The following is a 19061-nucleotide window of genomic DNA, read 5'->3' as shown; positions in this document are numbered from 1 at the left end:
GCAAGGCAATGCAAATAAAATGATGGGCAAATAAATTTCTTTAGTAAATGGCATAAGGGAAGTTGACATCGATGGAGGGTAGTGCCTAGTGAGGAAGGAAGGAGCAGCTCTGATTGATGGTCCTTCAAACTAAACTTGCAAATGGTTGAAGAAAGTTATCTTGCTTCTTACATATTCCCGGTTGAGAAAATATCATCGATTTTAGTTCTAAAAACCCTGTGTATTGCGCTTTCATTATAAATTCATTTAATTTTCAATACGACCCTTGTCTAACATAAATATTTTATAAGGCTAACAATCCTTAAGATTCAACCATTTTTTCATCTTTGCTTTTCGTGACTACTGCTCCTTTCTTCTATTATTCAATGAAATCGAACATTTGTTGCTATTCTTTTAGCTCTTTTCGGGCTCAGCCATCCAAAAACTCAATTTCTCGCTATTAAATAAAAATCAAATACGAAATCAATACGTTTAGACCACACTTCATTTAATGGCAATATGCCACGCCTTCCCATTCCATGAATCCGTCCAAACATCCATTCAACCAATAGAAATCATAATGAAAACAATGGTAGTGAAGGGGCAAAAGGGACGGGTTGAAAGGTCATAGGAGTTGTGTTTCCACCAAAAACAAAAGGAAGCCAGTGAAAGACAAAGGAAAACTCAAGTCTAGGCAACGTTTCGATTACAATTTGTTATTCGATGAATCGAGTACTTCTTGACTTGATTTAGTTTTTTTTTTTTTACTTCTTCAAATTCTGTTTCGTTCGTAATACTTTCTTCTATTTTCCTTTTAAAGCTATATATTTTGAAGATATTTTAAAATTTTTGCTAATGTAATATTTAATTTATTTTTGTTCTAACTTTTTTCATCATCTTTTTAATATTTACTTAGAACAATTGAGGTTTTAATCGTTTCTGCCCTTAAGTTTTATTTTCTGTAGCAGATTTCCCTGGTTTCCTTCGTTTTTTTTGCGCCTTTCTCCTTATCGGCAGCCGGACAGAAGTCCTTTTCCTTCGTCCTTTAGCTTTCTCCTCCCATTTCTTCTCCATTTTCCTCTTGATTCCGGCACTTGACTGTCATTGTTTACATTTACAAATTGTTCGCTTGTCCGCAAATTGCGAAGCGTTTTGTTGGTCCTTTCGCAGGAACTGGATTTTTTTTCTTATTCGGTGGGCATATCTTTCAAAAATCTCACAGCTTCGGTTTTTGGCTTCCCCTTATTTGCTGAAAAAGAACCCCCCTTCGCCCACTTTCTAACTCACTCAACTTCCTTGTTGTTTGTTCGCGCTTGGGGGCTTCGACCAAATGTTGTAGTAACAAAAGCAAATGTCGCTTTTCCTGTTTGCCACTTGCCTCCTTTTTTCACTTCCCTCTGTTTTCCCAGACTACACTTCTCATTTTTTTTTCAATCATTTAGACGCTTGCGGTTTCGGCTTTGTTTGTATTTGTTCATCTTCAGAGCTTTCTGTTGATTTATCATGATTTTTATTTGGCTACTGAGAACATTTGGGCCTATGGCGTTTTCCTATCGTTCTAAAATTGTTTGTTCATTTTGGCGAAGAGTGGTGAACCTGAGGCTAATAGGTAGCACAACATCAATTTTTAATCGAATGGAGCAGTAATAATAACATTTAGGGAAGATTCAGTGTTATCAATTAACTGAATTATTTAAGATTTTTTTTTTAAATTTTAGCTCGTCAGAAAATATAATTCTTTTTAGAATCTAGGTTCAGCGAGGAATTCAATTAAATATCTGAATGACCAATTGTCGGAAAATGTCAACTGAAATACATGACACATTTTGTGTCTGTTTGTCTTTTTCCTTCTGCTATTTACCCTTTTACCATAGTGAAAGCTAGAATTTTCACGCTTACTGACTGACTGAATGACTTATGTGATTGAGTGACGGGCAAGGCTGTGGATATTGCCACACATATTTTATGACAAAAGCTGAAATCGAAAGCGCAAAAAAAAATCTATTTCTATAAGGACAATAAAGGGATTTACTTCTCTCACTTTTCTGCTTTCTAACTGTAAAGAGAGAAGTCTCCACTATTTTTTTAAAGGAAATAAGTGTAGAGTTTAACTGTTGAATGAGCTTAAAAAAATATACATAAAATATATTTCGAACAATATCTAAGAGTTCTTTACTTCACTTTAATATAACATTAATTTTTCAAATTTATATTTTTTATGTAGATCTTTATTTCTATAGAAAACAATATTACGTCATTCCGAACCGGCATTTACTCTTATAAACTTGCAATATTTTCCACTTCTTCTCCGGAAAAATTTCTAACGCATGCGTCGAAAAATAGGGGAAAGTCTACACTGTAGGAGAGTGTAGAGTTCTTTATGAGAAATGTTATTGCATTTGCAACAAGTTGCTTTCCACTCCATGAAAAATAATAACAAACACAGCAAGGCGACTGATACAGAAATTTCAAGTATTTTCGAGCAATTACGGTGAATTGCACAATTGTGTAGCCAATTGGAAAATTTACCAAAACACAGTTAATTTGTGGCAAAAGTCAGAAACCGACAGCACACAATCGAACGAATTGAAGGCAGGGGGATATATGTATGTACATTCATATACGTACATATATAAAGATTACATATTAGCAGATAAAGGAAGCAAGTGTCAAGTGGCTGAGTAAACAACAGTGGCATGGGGCTAAATAGAAAATTTAATTTAATTAATTATGTTTTCACTCAGCTGCAAAAAGAGCGTGTGCGGAGAAGGGGCAGTAGTAAATACTTCGTCTTGGTCCTTGCACTGCACAATGGAAATTAAATTAAGCCAACTTGCAGTACACACACAAACACATATATATATATAGAAAGAGTCAGGATAGTGCAGTTGCTGGAACTAAAGTGTGCTGCCTTTGGGAACTGAGTTCTGCTCCCTGATAATCACATTTGATGTGCTGTAAATCATATTACGCATACGCCTCGTGTGCCCCAAGCAACCATGAAAATGCAGCCAACATCTTTGCTCCCAAAACGCAAGCAGGACGCCCGCCTTGATTGTTATTTAACTTAATTAGCTCCCTGCCTTCCATAAATATGAAATCGTGCGGAAGGGGTAAAAGAAATTGGCTTGGCAAAAACTATAGCATACTTTGTAGCATCTGTTGGTCAGATGAAAACAACACAACTATGCTGGGGAGCATTATATTGCCGTCTTATAATTACTTTACTTTACTCTATCAAATCTATATCAAAACTTGCATTTCACCAAGTTATGTATTTAGTATTACATACCCCGTTTTTTAGAGCATAACACAGAGTAAAGCCTTCAAACTCACCTGCAAAATAAGAAAAGAGGATTATGATTAGTAAAAAATAGCATTGTTGTTCCACTATCAACAGCTGCATAATGATAAAGTCAAACCCCTGACCCAGAGGTCTACTTAGTTAAATCACACAGCTAGGTAGAAAATTGGCAGAGTAGATAGGGACCGTAGGACGGATGGGTGTGCAACATGAAAATACAGAGCAACGAGCCGGAAAACGAAAATAAAAATGTAAAATAAAATGCAACAGTGGAAACAAGCTGCAGCAGCTTAAAATGTGGCCAAAGGGACACGGGCCAAAAAAGGAACAAACGAAAAAAAAAAATGTAGGGAAAATAAGGTTGGTAGAAAAGGCGGAAAAAGGACATGCAACACAAATTTTCATGTTCGACATGAATTGGGTGTGGAGCCAGAGGAGGGGCGGTGGGTGTGTGGATGTGGGTGTGGGTGGTGATGAGACAGCAAGGGGTCAGTGGTAAGAGCCAACAACGGAGGCGCTAACAACAAGTAAAGCCCAACAACGAGGTGCAACAGCAACTGAAAGATAGAGCTGCCGAACGAGGGGGGTTAAAGGGCGACGGGCGGTGGGCGAAAGGATGGGAAAATGAAGACCGGACGGTTGAGGTTGGTTACTGCCAGAGATATGGTCACGGCTTTGTACTGTTATTTTCCAAATGACTGAGAATTATTAAAGGGGCATTATTGCAGCTTCACGAAGCAAACACACACAGGGTAATGGGCTGCGCTGGGTGGATTCGTGCGGTGCGGTGCTGCACCTCCACGGTGGGGGCATAACAAAGTAACCGTTAGTCATTGTCAAAGACAAGTGCATTAAATCCAACATTGTAGCTCACTAACAAAGCCCAGCTACAAGAGGAGCGGAAAATTCCGGGAAAAGTAGTAAGGGTAATTGCACTTGAAAGGAAGAGTAAATACAATAATTAACACAATTAGCCAATGAAGAAGAACATTTTATGGCGACCACAATATGCAGGCTAAAGAATTATTTCATGATAAGTTTTTTTTGGAACTACAAAAAGCATTCGTAGTATCCTTTGACATCTATTAAGCTTTAACATTATGTATCCCCAGAATCATCTTACACAACTACGAGACCTTTTGCCCGTATAATTTGTATTTGTCAGGCAGCTGCCTCAGATACTACTTGCATAATTAGAATAATTTTGTGCTTCCAGCTGCTGCTACTTCTGCAACTACTACTACTACTACTACTACTAGTACTTCGACTCACTGACAAGCCAAGGAAAATAGAGAAAAACTCATGACAAACTTTTACCAAGGCATCCCATTAAAAATGCAACTCACAAATGGCAAGCGAAACTAAGGACTAGGAAATGCTCTAATAGGGATTTTAAGGAAGTTCGTAAAAATTCCCATTTAATTTATAGACTTTAAGCTTATTTACTGTCTAATCATATATTTTTAAAATATAATTTTAAAAGAAATAATATGACCAAAAATTATGAAGAGAATTGGAGGAAGTGTATGAGAAAAGTCGATGGCTTCTTTCGCATAAAGATGCTGCGTTTGCATTTCATAAATGAAACATGTGCATAATATTAAATAAAATGAACGTGTAAGTAAACAACAAGCTGCAAGATGAAAGTCAGCGATGGGAAATTGCTTGCCATTGAAATTCATGAAATTGCGCACAGTTCTTAGGCGATCCTCTTCCCCTTTCCATATATTCATATTTATTATTTAATAGATTTTAATTTAATTGCAAATCATTGACATTTCAATTTCCACAGAAATAGTAACGTTAATCAAGCCAAGATATTTAAAACCTATGTCCGAAAAAACTCCACCAGAAGTGTGGAAAATCAAGTTTTGATAAGTATCATTTCAATGCAGCGCGCAAATCCAAACAGAATCTACCAAAAGTTGAACAAACTTTATTTTTTACGATAAAGTTAAAGAAATGAAAAGGGCAAAAAGTGAAAAGAGCGAAAGAAGTGGAGAAAAAAATATACAGAAAACATCAAAATGAATGACAGAATAAGCTGACATTGGCAGTGCGTTCAGAGGAATGCAGCCAACTTTCGAGAAGAAATGCAGTAGGGATCTCCCGAACTAACTCTCTATAGTCTACTCCAAATGATATGGCACTGAAGAGAACAGAGCAGGACAAGTCGAGTGGGAGAACAAAGAATATCCAAAGTTAAATTAAATTGTAGTTTGTAAGGCAAACTTTATCCTTTGCCGAATGAATGTCTCACCTGACTCCGGTTGGTGGTAGTAACCACTTCACTCCCCGCCAATTCGTATTCATTCAATTGCTTTTCGCACATTATTGTTAACAGCAGCAACAACATTTAATTAAAAATTCTAGAATCTACGCCACAAAATTTACCATTTTCTTGGCGCAATTCTATTTTAGAAATTTGTTGCAAGCTCATTAAAAATGTAAATCAAATATGTAAACAACAAAAGAGCACGGCGACACAATGTTCCCCCCACAAGCTGGGCAAAAAGTTTTCTCCGAAAAGTTGAAAATCGCGCCGAAACTTGTTCAGCGGCATCAAGGTGAATTTTAATGAAAAACATAATTATAATTCATGCAGATTCTACTCAGCCAACCGGAAGAGACCTCATGAGTGCAAACTTTCGGATAAACTTCAAATTTCATTCGTTCTTGTTGTTGATGTTGTTCTGTTCTCGGTTAGTTTTACCATATTATTTGCTCTTGTCTTTGGAATTAAAATGTAATTATGTCGTAAAGCAGCTGAGTGTGGCATTGCATACAATTTGGGCCAGAATCCATCCAGACATTTGAGTGCCGGAGCAAGGTGTTTGGCACAAATTGAGTTTGAGTTTAATAAACTTCTCCCAAAGGTTCGCAACCATAATTTGTGGACGGCATTGTCATGGATATTTGAATAATACACATTTTGAAGCGACAACAACCGAGGCCAAAAGGTAAAGTTTAAGCTTTGCGGCATTTTCAGGAGATTGCGGTGTGTTCGGAGTTTAAAGGAGTTATCAGGGTATTCAAGCATGCTAACTCAATGATAATATTTAAAGAGCCTTAATAGTGCGGCAAACTTTAAAGAGTAGATCACATTTTGAGCATTCTTTAGGTCTCCCACACAAAATGCCAATTAAGGATGATGCATTAGGAAGCCAAGCTAAAGTGACAAAACCGAAAGGCAAACAATGGGCAGAAGAGTGAAAATGTTGAGCCAGAAAGGGGAAAGCCAGCGCATAATTTTGATTGACAAACGTCTATCAAAAGAGTGAAACACTAAGCGACTAGGCGGCCAAGAACGATGATGCTGATGAAGATGTCACACAATGACAGCTGAAATGACAGCTGCGGCTGCACTCAATCCGGCTCCTTTGAGCCAAGTTAAGAGGAGACCCAACCAAGCAGGGAGGCGACGGCATTCAGAATGCCATTTTTTGAAGACGCACTCTCATTATGGCCAAAGAAATGGCAACAAAAGGTCCTGCCATCGCACCCGGCAAACCAATAGAAATGTGACGCGGATGACATTTTATCGAAAACAAAGGACCGTAAAACTGTTTTGGCCTCAAGCCCACCCATTCACTCAAATATTCTGGGCGCCTGCACTGCGAGAAAAAACACTTGCTGCAGAAAAACTTATATAACTGGCAAATGTTGATAATATTAAAGCTCAATGTTGTAAGCATATTCCAAAATGAAATGTTAAGGTACCACTTTTCGCTCAGTGTCCTAATGAGCTCTCATTGTGTCACAGTGTCCCGAAAAGGATGCAACCACACACACATAGAGACACACACACACTTGCAAGACCGCGACATCCGGCTCTTTATCCTTAATGAGATGCACAGAACACGCGAGCCAACCTTTTCACTTCATCTCTGTGATTATGCTGGGGATTACAAGTTGAATGTGTGTAAATTAGCCGGCTCTTTCAAAAGCTTAGCTTAACCATCACAAACATAACGATAATTATCGCGACGATGATGATTGCGATTATCCACATTGGTTGGCCAAATACAAAAGGCCCCCAAAAGATTGCACCCAGTCCACATTCCATATTTGTGCACTTAATTAATTTCTGCACAAACCTTGAAAACGTCTAAAAACACGGACTCTGACTTTTGCCCGCCTTTGTGAGCGCACTTTTAATTATGCTTTTTCATAAAACTAATTGGAAAAACTAACAGAATACGTAATAGCGATGCGAGAAAAAAAGTGCATTAAAGTGTCTTAAGTAGCCTCTAAATGATTATGTAAGGCAACTGCAGTTGCGCCAACTTTTTACGGCCCAATGGAGCGCATCGTTGCAACTACAAAATGCAATGGAATAAACAGCAAATAAATCGATAGGGGGAAGTCGAACTCATTGTCTTAGGTTAGTAAAGTCATATATATATGTATATATATAGGCAAGCTATCGCCATAGCCCTAAAATCAAGTTCAATGATTCACGAAATCGTAAAAATCAATTTCCACACGTGACAAACCATTCAGCCAAATTATTTGCCTGTCGGCGAAAAGTTAGCGTGTTATATATTTCTGAGCGGATATAGATTACAATCGTTAATAGCTTAACGCTATAAAATCATCGAACTTTGACTTTTTTCGCACGACAGAGGAGTTGAAATAAAAAAGTGGGAAAAACCAATAAAGAAACCATTAAGCATACATTTTTTGTGAACATGTAAATGAACTTTCACGTTTTACTGGTTTTCACTCTGCTCGAACATGCGGCAAATTTAGTTGACAAAAGACGAAAGAATTGATTGAACGGCATGAAATTGAAAAGTGTAGTAGAACAAAATAGTACCCTTTATGCTGCCAAAAAAAGAGTATGGGACCTAACGTTTAAAGCTTAAAAACAAGTTGTAGTTTATAGGAATTTCTCAGTTAATGAAGAAGGTGGCAGAAACTATCATAACCTTCCATCACCGCAACAGACAATGGAAAAGTCAGCCATCAGCAGAACGCATGAAAAAGCAACAGACGCGGCAAACTTCCGACTAAATGTAGCGTAAATATAGAGCACGGAGTTATAGACAGCAAAGGATACAAAAAAAAGATAGATAGATATAGTTTGCGTGTCACATGCAAGGCACAAAGTGGGGTAGTGAAGGGATCTGTCGCTGGCTGGTTGGAGCGCAGAAATATAATATCAAGGAGGTATGTATTTAAATTGCACGGCGACACCAGCGAAGCCCCATTTTTTTTCCATTTTTTTTTTGCCCCCACAAAAGCATGAAGGTCTGAACAGAACCATTAAAGTGCACTGAATTGGAATATATATACATATATGTATAGCTGGAGATGGAGATTTGTGGGTGCGAATAGAGGTGTCTATCCCCGGCCAAATGTGGCTGAACCTTCCAAACAGCAGAAGCAGCATCGAGCCCTCCTCGTCTGTGGGAAATCTATGACTTTGCTGTGTCGTCAGTTTGTTTGCCGCCATTTTCACTAGCCCATATGCCACCACGTCGTCCATTGCCGCCGTGGAAAGCATTTCCCATCTACGTACGAGCCACGGACCGTTGAGCACCGAAATGAAGTCACTTGACAACTCCAACTGATGTTGATTGCACGGCGGCGCGCTGTGCATTAATTATTTAGAATATGGCGACGCTGGAAAAACACATCGACTCGAAAAGTATGCAATTAGTTTTTGGCGTGATTGTTGCCAAGCGTGGCACAAATGTTTCCTGATTGCCCCGTTTTGATTGCGATTGTGTGTCGCGCAATTGTAAATTGGGTTAATGATTGTGTATAAAGTGTAAACCCTTTCAATTGGCCATCTAAAGAACAATCCATATGCGCTTTCCCCTTGGATTATTTCCCTACTTAGAACGTTGAACTAACTTTAATAGCTAGTCAAATAACTTTAAGAACCCATGCACTCTATCAATTACATTCCCCTCGCTTATCCTGCAGCTTGTCCACTCAAAGGCTTCGACAACTAACCCAAAACTGTCAACATTTTATCAACTCCGATGTCTTCGCCCACTGTGTGTGTGTGTGTGTGTGGTTTTCCCCGCCCTCGTCTACATATGAAATTCAATGAAAAACTTTTCAACACACACTCACTTAGCGGACAAAGCCATTTCCCATTTTCCCCATATCCCTGCAAAAATGAATAAAGTGTCTGCATGCGGTTTTCTTTTCAGTGCTTTACATGCTTTTAGTTTAGTTAAGCTTTTCGACCAACAAAACTTAAATGAGCTAGACAAAGTGGCGTAGCAAAAAGGTGGCCACTGATATATATATATATATATGCTGGAATATCCTACAGCTAAGAAAGCAGGGCCAAATTTGATTAAGGATACTATGCTTTGGGGTATTCGTGGTTAACCCCATTGCTAATGAGCCAATTTAAATTTATGGCTTGCCCAGAGTGAAAATTTAAATATTACATACTCCTTTCGCCTGCTGGTTTATTATTCAACAGTCGAATGAACTTGTCAAAGTTCTTCTTGTTGCCAAAGAAATGCAGATGAATGCAAGGCCATCAGCAGCAGTAAACAAACAAATGGCCCGGAAAATGAGCAACGTCTGGGAAACAGCTGGAAAACTGTCTGCAAATGAAAGGTGCCACATGAAAACGCGCTTGGGAAATCTGATGACAGCTAGACAACTAAAACTACAGCTCATTGATATACTTGCAAAACAGGCAGAACAACCAAAACGCCAGGATCTAAACAACTTTATTAGCACATAATTCCGCAAAAAGTAAGTAGCTACCAAAGAAAAAGTTGGCCAAGAAAGAAGTGGAGGAATAAAAGAAATGTCCTGTGACTTTCCTACGTCTGGCTGCTTAATTATGAAGCTTGTTAACTATTAATGAAAAAGTTGTTGTAAACCTCCCCAGCCAGACGTAACCAACTAAAAGTTGACAAGCCAAAGGTCGAAACTTATTATGGGGGATGAAAAGTGGCCAAAAAGTGGACTCAAGTGGAAATGGATTCACTAAAAGAAATGTACATTTAGTTTACGTAACACATAAATAATATGCATTTTAGTGGTGAAAATATTGTATGAAAATTCTATTTTTTGTTATACATCAATTTTGACCAAACATTTTGGTTTTTAATAATAAAATACGTGTGGTTTCACACATATTTTATATAAAGTATGCGAGCATAAAACAGTTGAAATGCATTTTAAATTTGCATTGGAATTCGCATAAGTTTCAACCAAAATATATTTGTTTCATTCGTTAATTATTTAAACTAAGAATAAAACAAAGCTAATTATGCTTGATAATACATATGGCATGAAACATTCATGAAAGGCATATATATAGTATATAACAAGGTATTCCCCCTTTCAGTTCTCCAATTAATTTGAATGCAATATCGAGCGTAGTGTTATCAGCAAATTAGCATTTTTATATGTACCATTTCGAGGGGGTAATTCCATTTCTTATCGAGGTCAATGTCTTTAGCTGCGCACTTATGAGCTAATCAAGAGTTCTTTTTTCATAGTCTGCAGCGAATTGGCCCGCTCAGTCTGGCCACGAATAAATAAATAACATGGCCAGGCCAACTTAATGTGATTAATTGCGTCATGCAGAGAGCAATGTCGTCAAATGATTTCACACCCGCCGGGGGGTGGGGTGTTCTGGGGTTTCGTTGGGGTTTTCGCCGTTCGAGGTTTTCCATTCTCCGTTCTCCATTTTCCTCATCGCTCTTTGTCAGCGCTTGTGCCCGATTTCCCCGGCAGTTTTCCCGTTTCGCCCCTGGAGTGTGATAAGTGCGCTTTTGGGTTTTGTATTACACGACTTCGTAGTGAAATTTACGACGTAGTTTTTCTAATTTTTCTATTTAATTAGCACACACACACAAGCACACAAACATCAAGGCCATGGGTGGAAAGGTGGCGCTGTCAATAGAATTTTCCGGGGGGGTGGTGATGTTGCTGGGAAATGAAACCCTTCGGCAGTTGGGGATGATATTTCCTGCGGGCGTGAAGACAAATGATTCGGCTATCTGAGAAACTGTTGCCATCTCCTTAATGATGTCAGCATGTTAATTAAAGGCAAATTATTTGCTAAACTCTTCGTCTTTTCGCTTCTTTTTCGGGGTGGATTCGATGAGGAATCACTTGTGCTTTGAAGTTTTCCCATGTGAGGTTGAGTTAAAAGTTAAGAAGTGTTAATAGGTTAACTGAAGTAACTGCGTTGATTAATTGGCAGGCAAATTTCGTTGGCATCGAGATTAGTGGATACATTTTAAACAAATACGAAGTCTGTGAATAGGAATGTGCTTAAATCGCTATAAACCCAAGATCCTCGCTCAGCTAACTATTCCATATTGGCAGTTTCCTACACTAAGCCATTAAAGTGGCGGGAATTGCAAGGACACTGCTGATAAGCGCATATGCTGTGAAGCATGCATCAGGGCTTCGCTTAATTAATGTCTCGGCTACCAAATTTGCGACGCCCCGCCACTTGCCACCCACCCACGCAGCCCCACCCACAACCGCCCCCCTTTGTAGCCGATGTCAACTATTTGCCACTTACTAATTAGCATTTGCGTGTCCACACAAACTTCAAGGGAAGACGACGAAGACGGAGTGTCTGAGGCATGGAGTAACCGCTAATTGGGCTTTATTGGCGGTAAATGTCAAGTGACGGCATTGGATGACACTTTCCACCCACCCATCCCACCACTGCCAACAATTTTCACTCCTTCGGTGGAACGCCCCTGCCCAAAAACAACAACCACTTGATTATGGCTTTCGCCAGATAACAGGAGTTGAATATTGGGGACGTGGAAGCAATCTATCGTTGTCCATGGCAACGGAAAAGTCTTTGCAGACTAATGCGAAATGAGGAAAGTTGCCTAAGGAAGCTAAAGGTAATCGGACCGGGTATAAAACAGATCAAAACTTTAATGTTTCACAGCAAACTTAAGCTTTAAACTTCTAGGAGAGCAATTGGTTTAAAATATATTCATATGTATATATAACTTATAGAAAAGCTGATTTTCAAATATGATTTACTCGTTAGCTCTTCAAACACGTATTTCTATATGCAATTATTATAATCGTCACTTTATCTAAAACTAAATCATACCAATCTACAATCTACTTTTGAAAATCCAAAATTTAACCAACCAAAATGCACGTTCGCAATGGCATTTAATTGAATCCTTTTTTCAATCAGTCAAAACGTAGTTAAAATGCAGTCATTTAAACTTGAAATGCAACGCGAACGTATTTTGAACAAAATGTGAGCAGGCCTGAATTGAAATGAAACACTGCCCATGGACAATTGGAAATTAATTTACTAAGTGCCATACACACATGCATAATGAGCTATATGCTTTTTGTGCCAATTAACGCTTAATTAATTGCTATATTAATATATGCCAGCGACGAAAAGGGGTTGGTAAACTGCAGAGGGGTGCATTGCGAATCGGCGGCAAGGAGCAAAGCAGATGCTGCACTTTCCATTGATTTAAATGCATTTTTATGCAAATTTTCGCACTTTGGCGGTACTAAATTATGCACGACGAATTTGAACGCTGAATGCAAGTGGCATTCGTGCTGCTATCCCATGCCTATTAGTTAATGCCATCTGTTAAATCTCAATTGCCTGCTGACCTAAAACTATGCGACTGTATTGGCATAAAAAATATATAGAATTATTTATATTTCGAAATGCATAAATTAAACACTTGAAAAGACACAAAACTATTGCTGGAATTTGCATAATGCGCACACAATTATTTGCTATAATCTGATTTATTTGTTTCGCTTTGCATTTCGATTATGCATTTAAATTATGTTATTTTTATTTAACCCTCTTCGTTAAATTTAAATTGTGCACACACAAAAGCATCTTTCCTTTTAACTTTCTGATTTACTAAACCAAGTACCTGAAGACAAGAAAAACCGCAGTAATCCGACACTTTTGAAATCAATTAAACAGACTTTCAGATCAAAGCTGAAATAGGCAGACAAAAGAGGCCAAAAACAATCATCCGATTAAGCCGCGTTGAAGACAACAAAAGGCTTACCAACTGACTGATTAACACACAAAAGCAGCCAATGAAGCGTGGCTAAGACAGACAGCAGCCAAAAGTGTTAGAGAAAGGAAATCATAAAAAGTAAGCCATAGAAAAACATTTCTTCCGCATTTAGGCCACAACATTTGTAATTGTTTATAAGTAAAAGTAAGGAAAATATGCCATCTGCTTTGCTTAATATAAACAATCACTAAATTATATGTCAAACTAACTTTTCTTATCTTCTTACTTTAGGCTAAACTATTTATTTATGTTTCACAAACATTTGTCTTTATTTGCTCGCAAATAGTTGGCCAAATACGTTATTAGTCACATTGAAATTTATATTGATGATTCTTTGGCAACAGTTTGCATTAATTTTCAGCGATTTGCCAAAGCAATATTCCCCTTTTCTTTGGTCTGCGGTAATTTTGTTCCTTTTTCTGCTGCATATAAATAATGATTTCTTTCATTTCAAAGGCAATCCATTCATTTGTCTTCTACATTCTGACATTCTACGCATGGTTACACCATATGTGATTTTTCCTCGTTTTTCTTCCGACTTTAATGCATATTCATGAGGAAAATTGCATTTTAGACACGATGCTAAACGAAACTGCAGTAAGAGTCAAGAATCTTATGGATTTCTTTAATACTTAAAACCAAATAAGCAATAATCCACCAATATTTGCACTCGCATCACTTTCTATTTTATCACCCTCTTTCGAAATCTCATAACAAAAGCGTCAAGTCGTTCGTCTTCATATTTATTGCATAACCATTGTCAAAAATCACTGGCATTGTACTATGTGGTGCCATATTGCTATCCTTCAAGCCAACAAAAAGTCCTTTCATTCAGTTTTCATCGTTATTTTGCATGCAATTCGTCAAGATTCTTTTCTTTGCTTCTTTTCAGTGTTAATATCAACGCCAATTTAATAAGAAATATGCACGAAAGCTACCCGAAAGTGGGAAAAAGCCTGAGTGCATGCCTTGCATTATCCATTATCGGCAACATATTGCACGCCTTTCTCATGAAACCAATAAATGCATATCTGGCCTCCTGCTTTCCCTTTGTCGCCCCTTTTACTGGGCTTTATTTATGGTTGGAGTGAGTTGCGAGTTGCTTTATCTCTCTGAGAGAATATGAAAACATAATAATAATCACTATTATTACACATATATTAACATTCTTTATGGTCTTTCGCACAACGCAGGCATTATAATATAATTTTTGCTCTGAATTAAAAGCGTGCCATAAAAGGGCAAAGGGGATTTCCCTTTTAACCGAACTCTGAAAGGGTAATTTCATTTTAATGTTTGAAAAGCTGTAACTATTTTTGATACAACGACCAAGTCGGATTTCTGTTGAATAAGAGAAATGTTTAAATGTTCAATATTTAAACATATACATATATTTAGTTATGAATACCTTTGCTTTATAAAGAGCTCACTAAATAAAGACGCCACATTCCCTACAATTATCTCTGTTTGATCAACACATATGAGCTGAAAACATTAAATGTGACTGGAATGTGCTTATTGAAAACTTTACGCAGAACACAGGAAGCGCATTAAACTTTCACCTTTCTGGCGCCACAAGCAGCATCAGTTTTTCATCCGTAATGACATTCCAGCTACTTTGGCCCGATCAGGATACAGTTTGATGCTTGTTGCTCTTGCTGTTGCTCGACCGTTGTTGGCTTAACAACATTTTCTGACAGTGTGTTGGCTTTTTACTTTGATGCAATTTTGCGCAGCACACTTTCAGGCAGCTCACTTAAAACACACACACAGGCCAACAAAGAGCTACGATAAAGTTTTCCCGCTTCGGTTTCGCCCCACCTTTTCCTCCTTTGGGCCAGAAGAGAAGACAAAAGCGACACAAAAATGCCTGCAGGATGTGTGGAGCGAGCGATAAAAAGCGGAAGTGCAGATTGCCCCAGCCTCAACGACGACTAAAGTGTGGAAATGTCAATTTGCTTTGCGGCCAGCAGTTGAAGGCCAGGGGGGAATCGGGCGGGATGGGCAGAGATCGAGGGAGGATATAGCATCGGTAACTGCAACAACGCATATTGATTTTCAATTTGGCAGCCAAGGGAGAAGGGCTGTCTGTTGGTTGTTTGCTAGATATAAAGCTGAAGTTAACAGAAAGAAATGACATTGACTGCGGCCGTAATACAGTCTGCACTCGCACAGAAAGATATGCAATATTAATGGGATTCCAAGCGGTTAAAACAATTCAAAAATTCGGGTATTGAGTAATCTCTTTTGTTAGTAACGGAATGACACAAAACATTTTATTATTAAATTTTTAAACCAAAAATTAGTCATTTGTTTTCCCCTATCGAGTGCCCACTGTAACCGCAGGAATGTGACTGAGAGCGAGCCTAACCAAAGGCTGGTTTGACAGCCACTGGCACACAGAAGCACCAGCTTAAAAGCAATTTTGTGGCTAATAAATCCGATTTCCGTTTTGTTTCGAAATAAATTGCATGCAACGAGATGGGCACTGCGGAGGATGCCGGATGGTAAATCGAGAAATGGAGAGTGGTGCATTGGGACTCAGTTTTGTGCAAGGCTGGCGGAAATGGCTACCAGGGGACGCAACAGCAGCATCCGGCGGATGTGGAAAATTAGGCAGCCACTGTGGCTCCAGCACACAACACAGTTGCATACTCCCATCCCACGCCACCCACTCACATGACCCAAATTTTCGGTTGCGAGCCCACAATGAAAATGTCACTCTGGAGACCATGGAAACAACAAACTGAACTGGTTCGGTAGGATTTATTTCAACTCACCTGAACATCAAAATTTTGTTGCTGCAAGAGATTTCCGGGAGATTCCATATGATTGGGTCCAGCTGCCTGGTGATTCAACATGGGTGACTGTCAAGTAGGATTAACGATTAGTTATTACAAGATAAGCAAGCATTACTTCTTAATAGAATTAATAGAATTCTTAATAGAATCTTATTAAATTTATACAATTTCGATCTTATACTTTATACACTTTATATACTTTTGTTAACTAAAACCTAACCATCCTACCTGTGCTGCCATTGGCATTCCGCCGCCAACGCCGTTCATCATCGGCGGTTGCAATTGACTCATCTGGGCGGCCATCTGCTGGTGGGCCGCATAAGCGCCGCCTGCCCCGCCTCCGCCGCTGCCACCTCCAACCCCGTTGCCAGATCCGACAACTCCGCCCAAACCGCCGCCCATGCCCTGGCCATGATCCATGAGCATGTGATTAAAAGGCAGTGGGGGAAAGAGTAGATTTGGAGGACGTGGCTGGGACTCCTCTGCAGGTGATGGTTGACGTGAACCGGGAGTGCGACTATAATAAAATAAAAGTGAAATAATATAATAAATATTTGTTTATAATTATTCAAGCTATCATTAAAACGTTTTTAATCTCTTATCTAAAAAATTTTACATTTCACAGTTTAAAAGCAACAAAGGATCTTAACAGCATGTTAGTTAACAGTGCAAACTCAAACTGTAATAGTAAACAGTTTTGAATTGTTGAAAGTTTGTGAGTGACTGTATCCACACTTAGTCGTGACATAAACCTTTTCTTATCAGTGATACTCAAACTGCCAAGTGAACTAAAATGTATTTAGAACAGAATTATGCCTTCTATTTATTTTAAATAAAAAATCTTCCACTTTAAATTAGAAATTAAAACCAATCTAAGATGAGTGCAGATTAATTCGCCGGCATAATATTACTCATCAACTGCGCAGTTTTGCAGCTATTGGCCAATTACCGGCTAAAACAAAAGACTTAAGCAGCAAACTTGTTTGAAAATCACTCGTGACGTCAGCAGACCAGCTGACCAGCAGTTCATAAATTAAACACAGCATCTGCATAAAATTAGCGATTTTTTTTTAACGAGCAGCGTTTAACATACAAATAAAATGGTCGAGCAAAACTTTAGATCAAACTGGAAATGTTTGCCACTGTACGTAGTATGAGTCAGTCATGCTGATAAATTAATTAATGCATTTATCTCGGCACGGCAGCTTCCATTCATTCATCGCTCTTAACCCACTGCACCCAAGTCGATGACTCTGCAAGCGATTTTTACTACACTCTACTCTGCACATTGTTTGCGTCTTTTCTTTCTAGCGTCAAGTGCATGTGTGCTCGTATGTAATTTGCCAGCTATAATTTCATTGCCAGGTCATTCACACCGCCTTATTAACAATACATGTGACTTCAGAGAAACAAGCTCGGGAGCAGAACAAAAGTTTTGCGCTCTCAGCCAAAGCAGCTGGGGAAACAAATATCCAAAGCGAAGGAATTAATTACTGTTAATCCAACTGTAATGCGAAGTGCATTGCTGCTAAAAGCTTGTAATTTCTATAATTTTTAAGCAGCTTACGTCATACACTCTGAGATATTTTTGACTACCTGTATTAGTCATTTAGCTTAGCTACGTATATTTTAGAATTCTGTATGTGATTTCCAACCATCTGGCGGTAGAGAATCCCAGTCATGAGGCCAGCCAAGCATAAACGGATCATCTTCTATTTTATATAAACTCTTCTCTTAATTTTGGCTAGCCACAATCTATTACTTTTTTGGGTTTCAAATTACAAAACAGTATTCCCAAAGCTTAGATTTCACACTCTCACTTTTCTACATTTTGTAGAGCGTCTACTTTGACCGAGGTCAGGTTTTCATTGGCAACTTTCCATTGGCCCCCGAATTCTAAGAGTCATGTCTGACCTAGCACAAAGTAGTATGTTCATACAATCCCATTAGCCCCGCTGCTCCGCTTTTGGTGACCCAAAATTTTCACTTTTCAAGACAAAAGAAAGTGCGGCCACCAGGGGAGCGAGGATGGGCAAAGGGGGAAAGCAACAAAAAATGAGGCATCGGCAGCCAAAAAGGTCAGAGTGGTAAGCGGAAAAGGGCGCTGAATTGGGGAAGGGGTCGTGTAGTGTAGTAATGGGTTAGCAGTAGTCTGGGTCACCTGGCAGGCGGCAAAAGAAGAAGCAGCATTCGGTGTGTGTGTGTGTGTGTGCTAGTCAGGTGAGTCACTTGTCTGTCCACTTTTGCCTGCCTCGAATTATTTTTAGCAGCGCTTTTCGCTTTTCAATGTTTTCGCAACTTTAATTTCAAACAAAACGTACAATAACAAACAGCCATATAAAAAAGAAACCTCCAGCCGCAGTAGCAACAAAAAAAATAGTGGTAATACAAAAAACCAACTGAAGCCCACGCTGTAATGCAATATCAAACGAAATCTAATCAAAAAGTGTATAGCAAATACAACATAATATATATACAAAACGTTTACAATTCGATTTCATCAGCACGATAATTCTATTGAATTATGTTTTTAACTACTGCTTACTTCCTTTTACTTAATTTATTTATACATTTATATTGTTCGTTTTAAACATGATCTAAAGTTCTAAAAGTTTCTTGTAATCAGCGTTGCAATCTCATGCAACTCAAACTGAAATCGGAATGAGTATCGATTTCTTGTAGCTGATCTTGATGCAGGTGATTTTTATTGCTGTGGCTCTTCTGCTCGCTGTTGCCACTTACATCATAACAGTTATTACGTTTGGCATTGAAACATGTTTGGGCCAACCGGCAATGAAATTGCAAAACAGCGTCAGTGGACAAAAAAAAATAAAGAAACTGAGAAACCAGCCGGCTGCCAAAGCGGAGAGCGAGATACAGATATAATTGCGAGAGCGAGAGAGGGAGAGAAACCGCAGACTGGTTTCTTTTTCTTTTGTTAGG

The 19061-nt window shown here is 38.6% G+C and overlaps 1 protein-coding gene and 1 long non-coding RNA gene across 9 annotated transcripts in view; one reads left to right on the top strand and one right to left on the bottom strand.

Annotated features, from left to right (window-relative positions):
* The window catches only part of LOC6728830 (maternal protein pumilio), a 167366-nt gene that overhangs the window by 127230 nt on the left and 21075 nt on the right, over window positions 1-19061 (bottom strand). For all 8 annotated transcript variants that reach the window (XM_039295343.2, XM_039295337.2, XM_039295340.2 and 5 more), the window contains 2 exons: window positions 16347-16635; window positions 16098-16184 (listed from right to left, as the gene is read on the bottom strand). In XM_039295343.2, the coding sequence (XP_039151277.1) occupies window positions 16098-16184; window positions 16347-16635 (376 nt within the window). The remainder of the gene's footprint in view (window positions 1-16097; window positions 16185-16346; window positions 16636-19061) is intronic.
* On the top strand, window positions 8140-9449 carry LOC120285033. Its single transcript, XR_005544276.1, has 2 exons — window positions 8140-8455; window positions 8530-9449. It is a non-coding gene; the product is annotated as an uncharacterized LOC120285033 (long non-coding RNA).

This window comes from Drosophila simulans, chromosome 3R, assembly GCF_016746395.2.
Source record: "Drosophila simulans strain w501 chromosome 3R, Prin_Dsim_3.1, whole genome shotgun sequence".
In the NCBI taxonomy this organism is placed as follows: domain Eukaryota; kingdom Metazoa; phylum Arthropoda; class Insecta; order Diptera; family Drosophilidae; genus Drosophila; species Drosophila simulans.
This window is presented reverse-complemented; position numbering and strand designations above follow the sequence as displayed.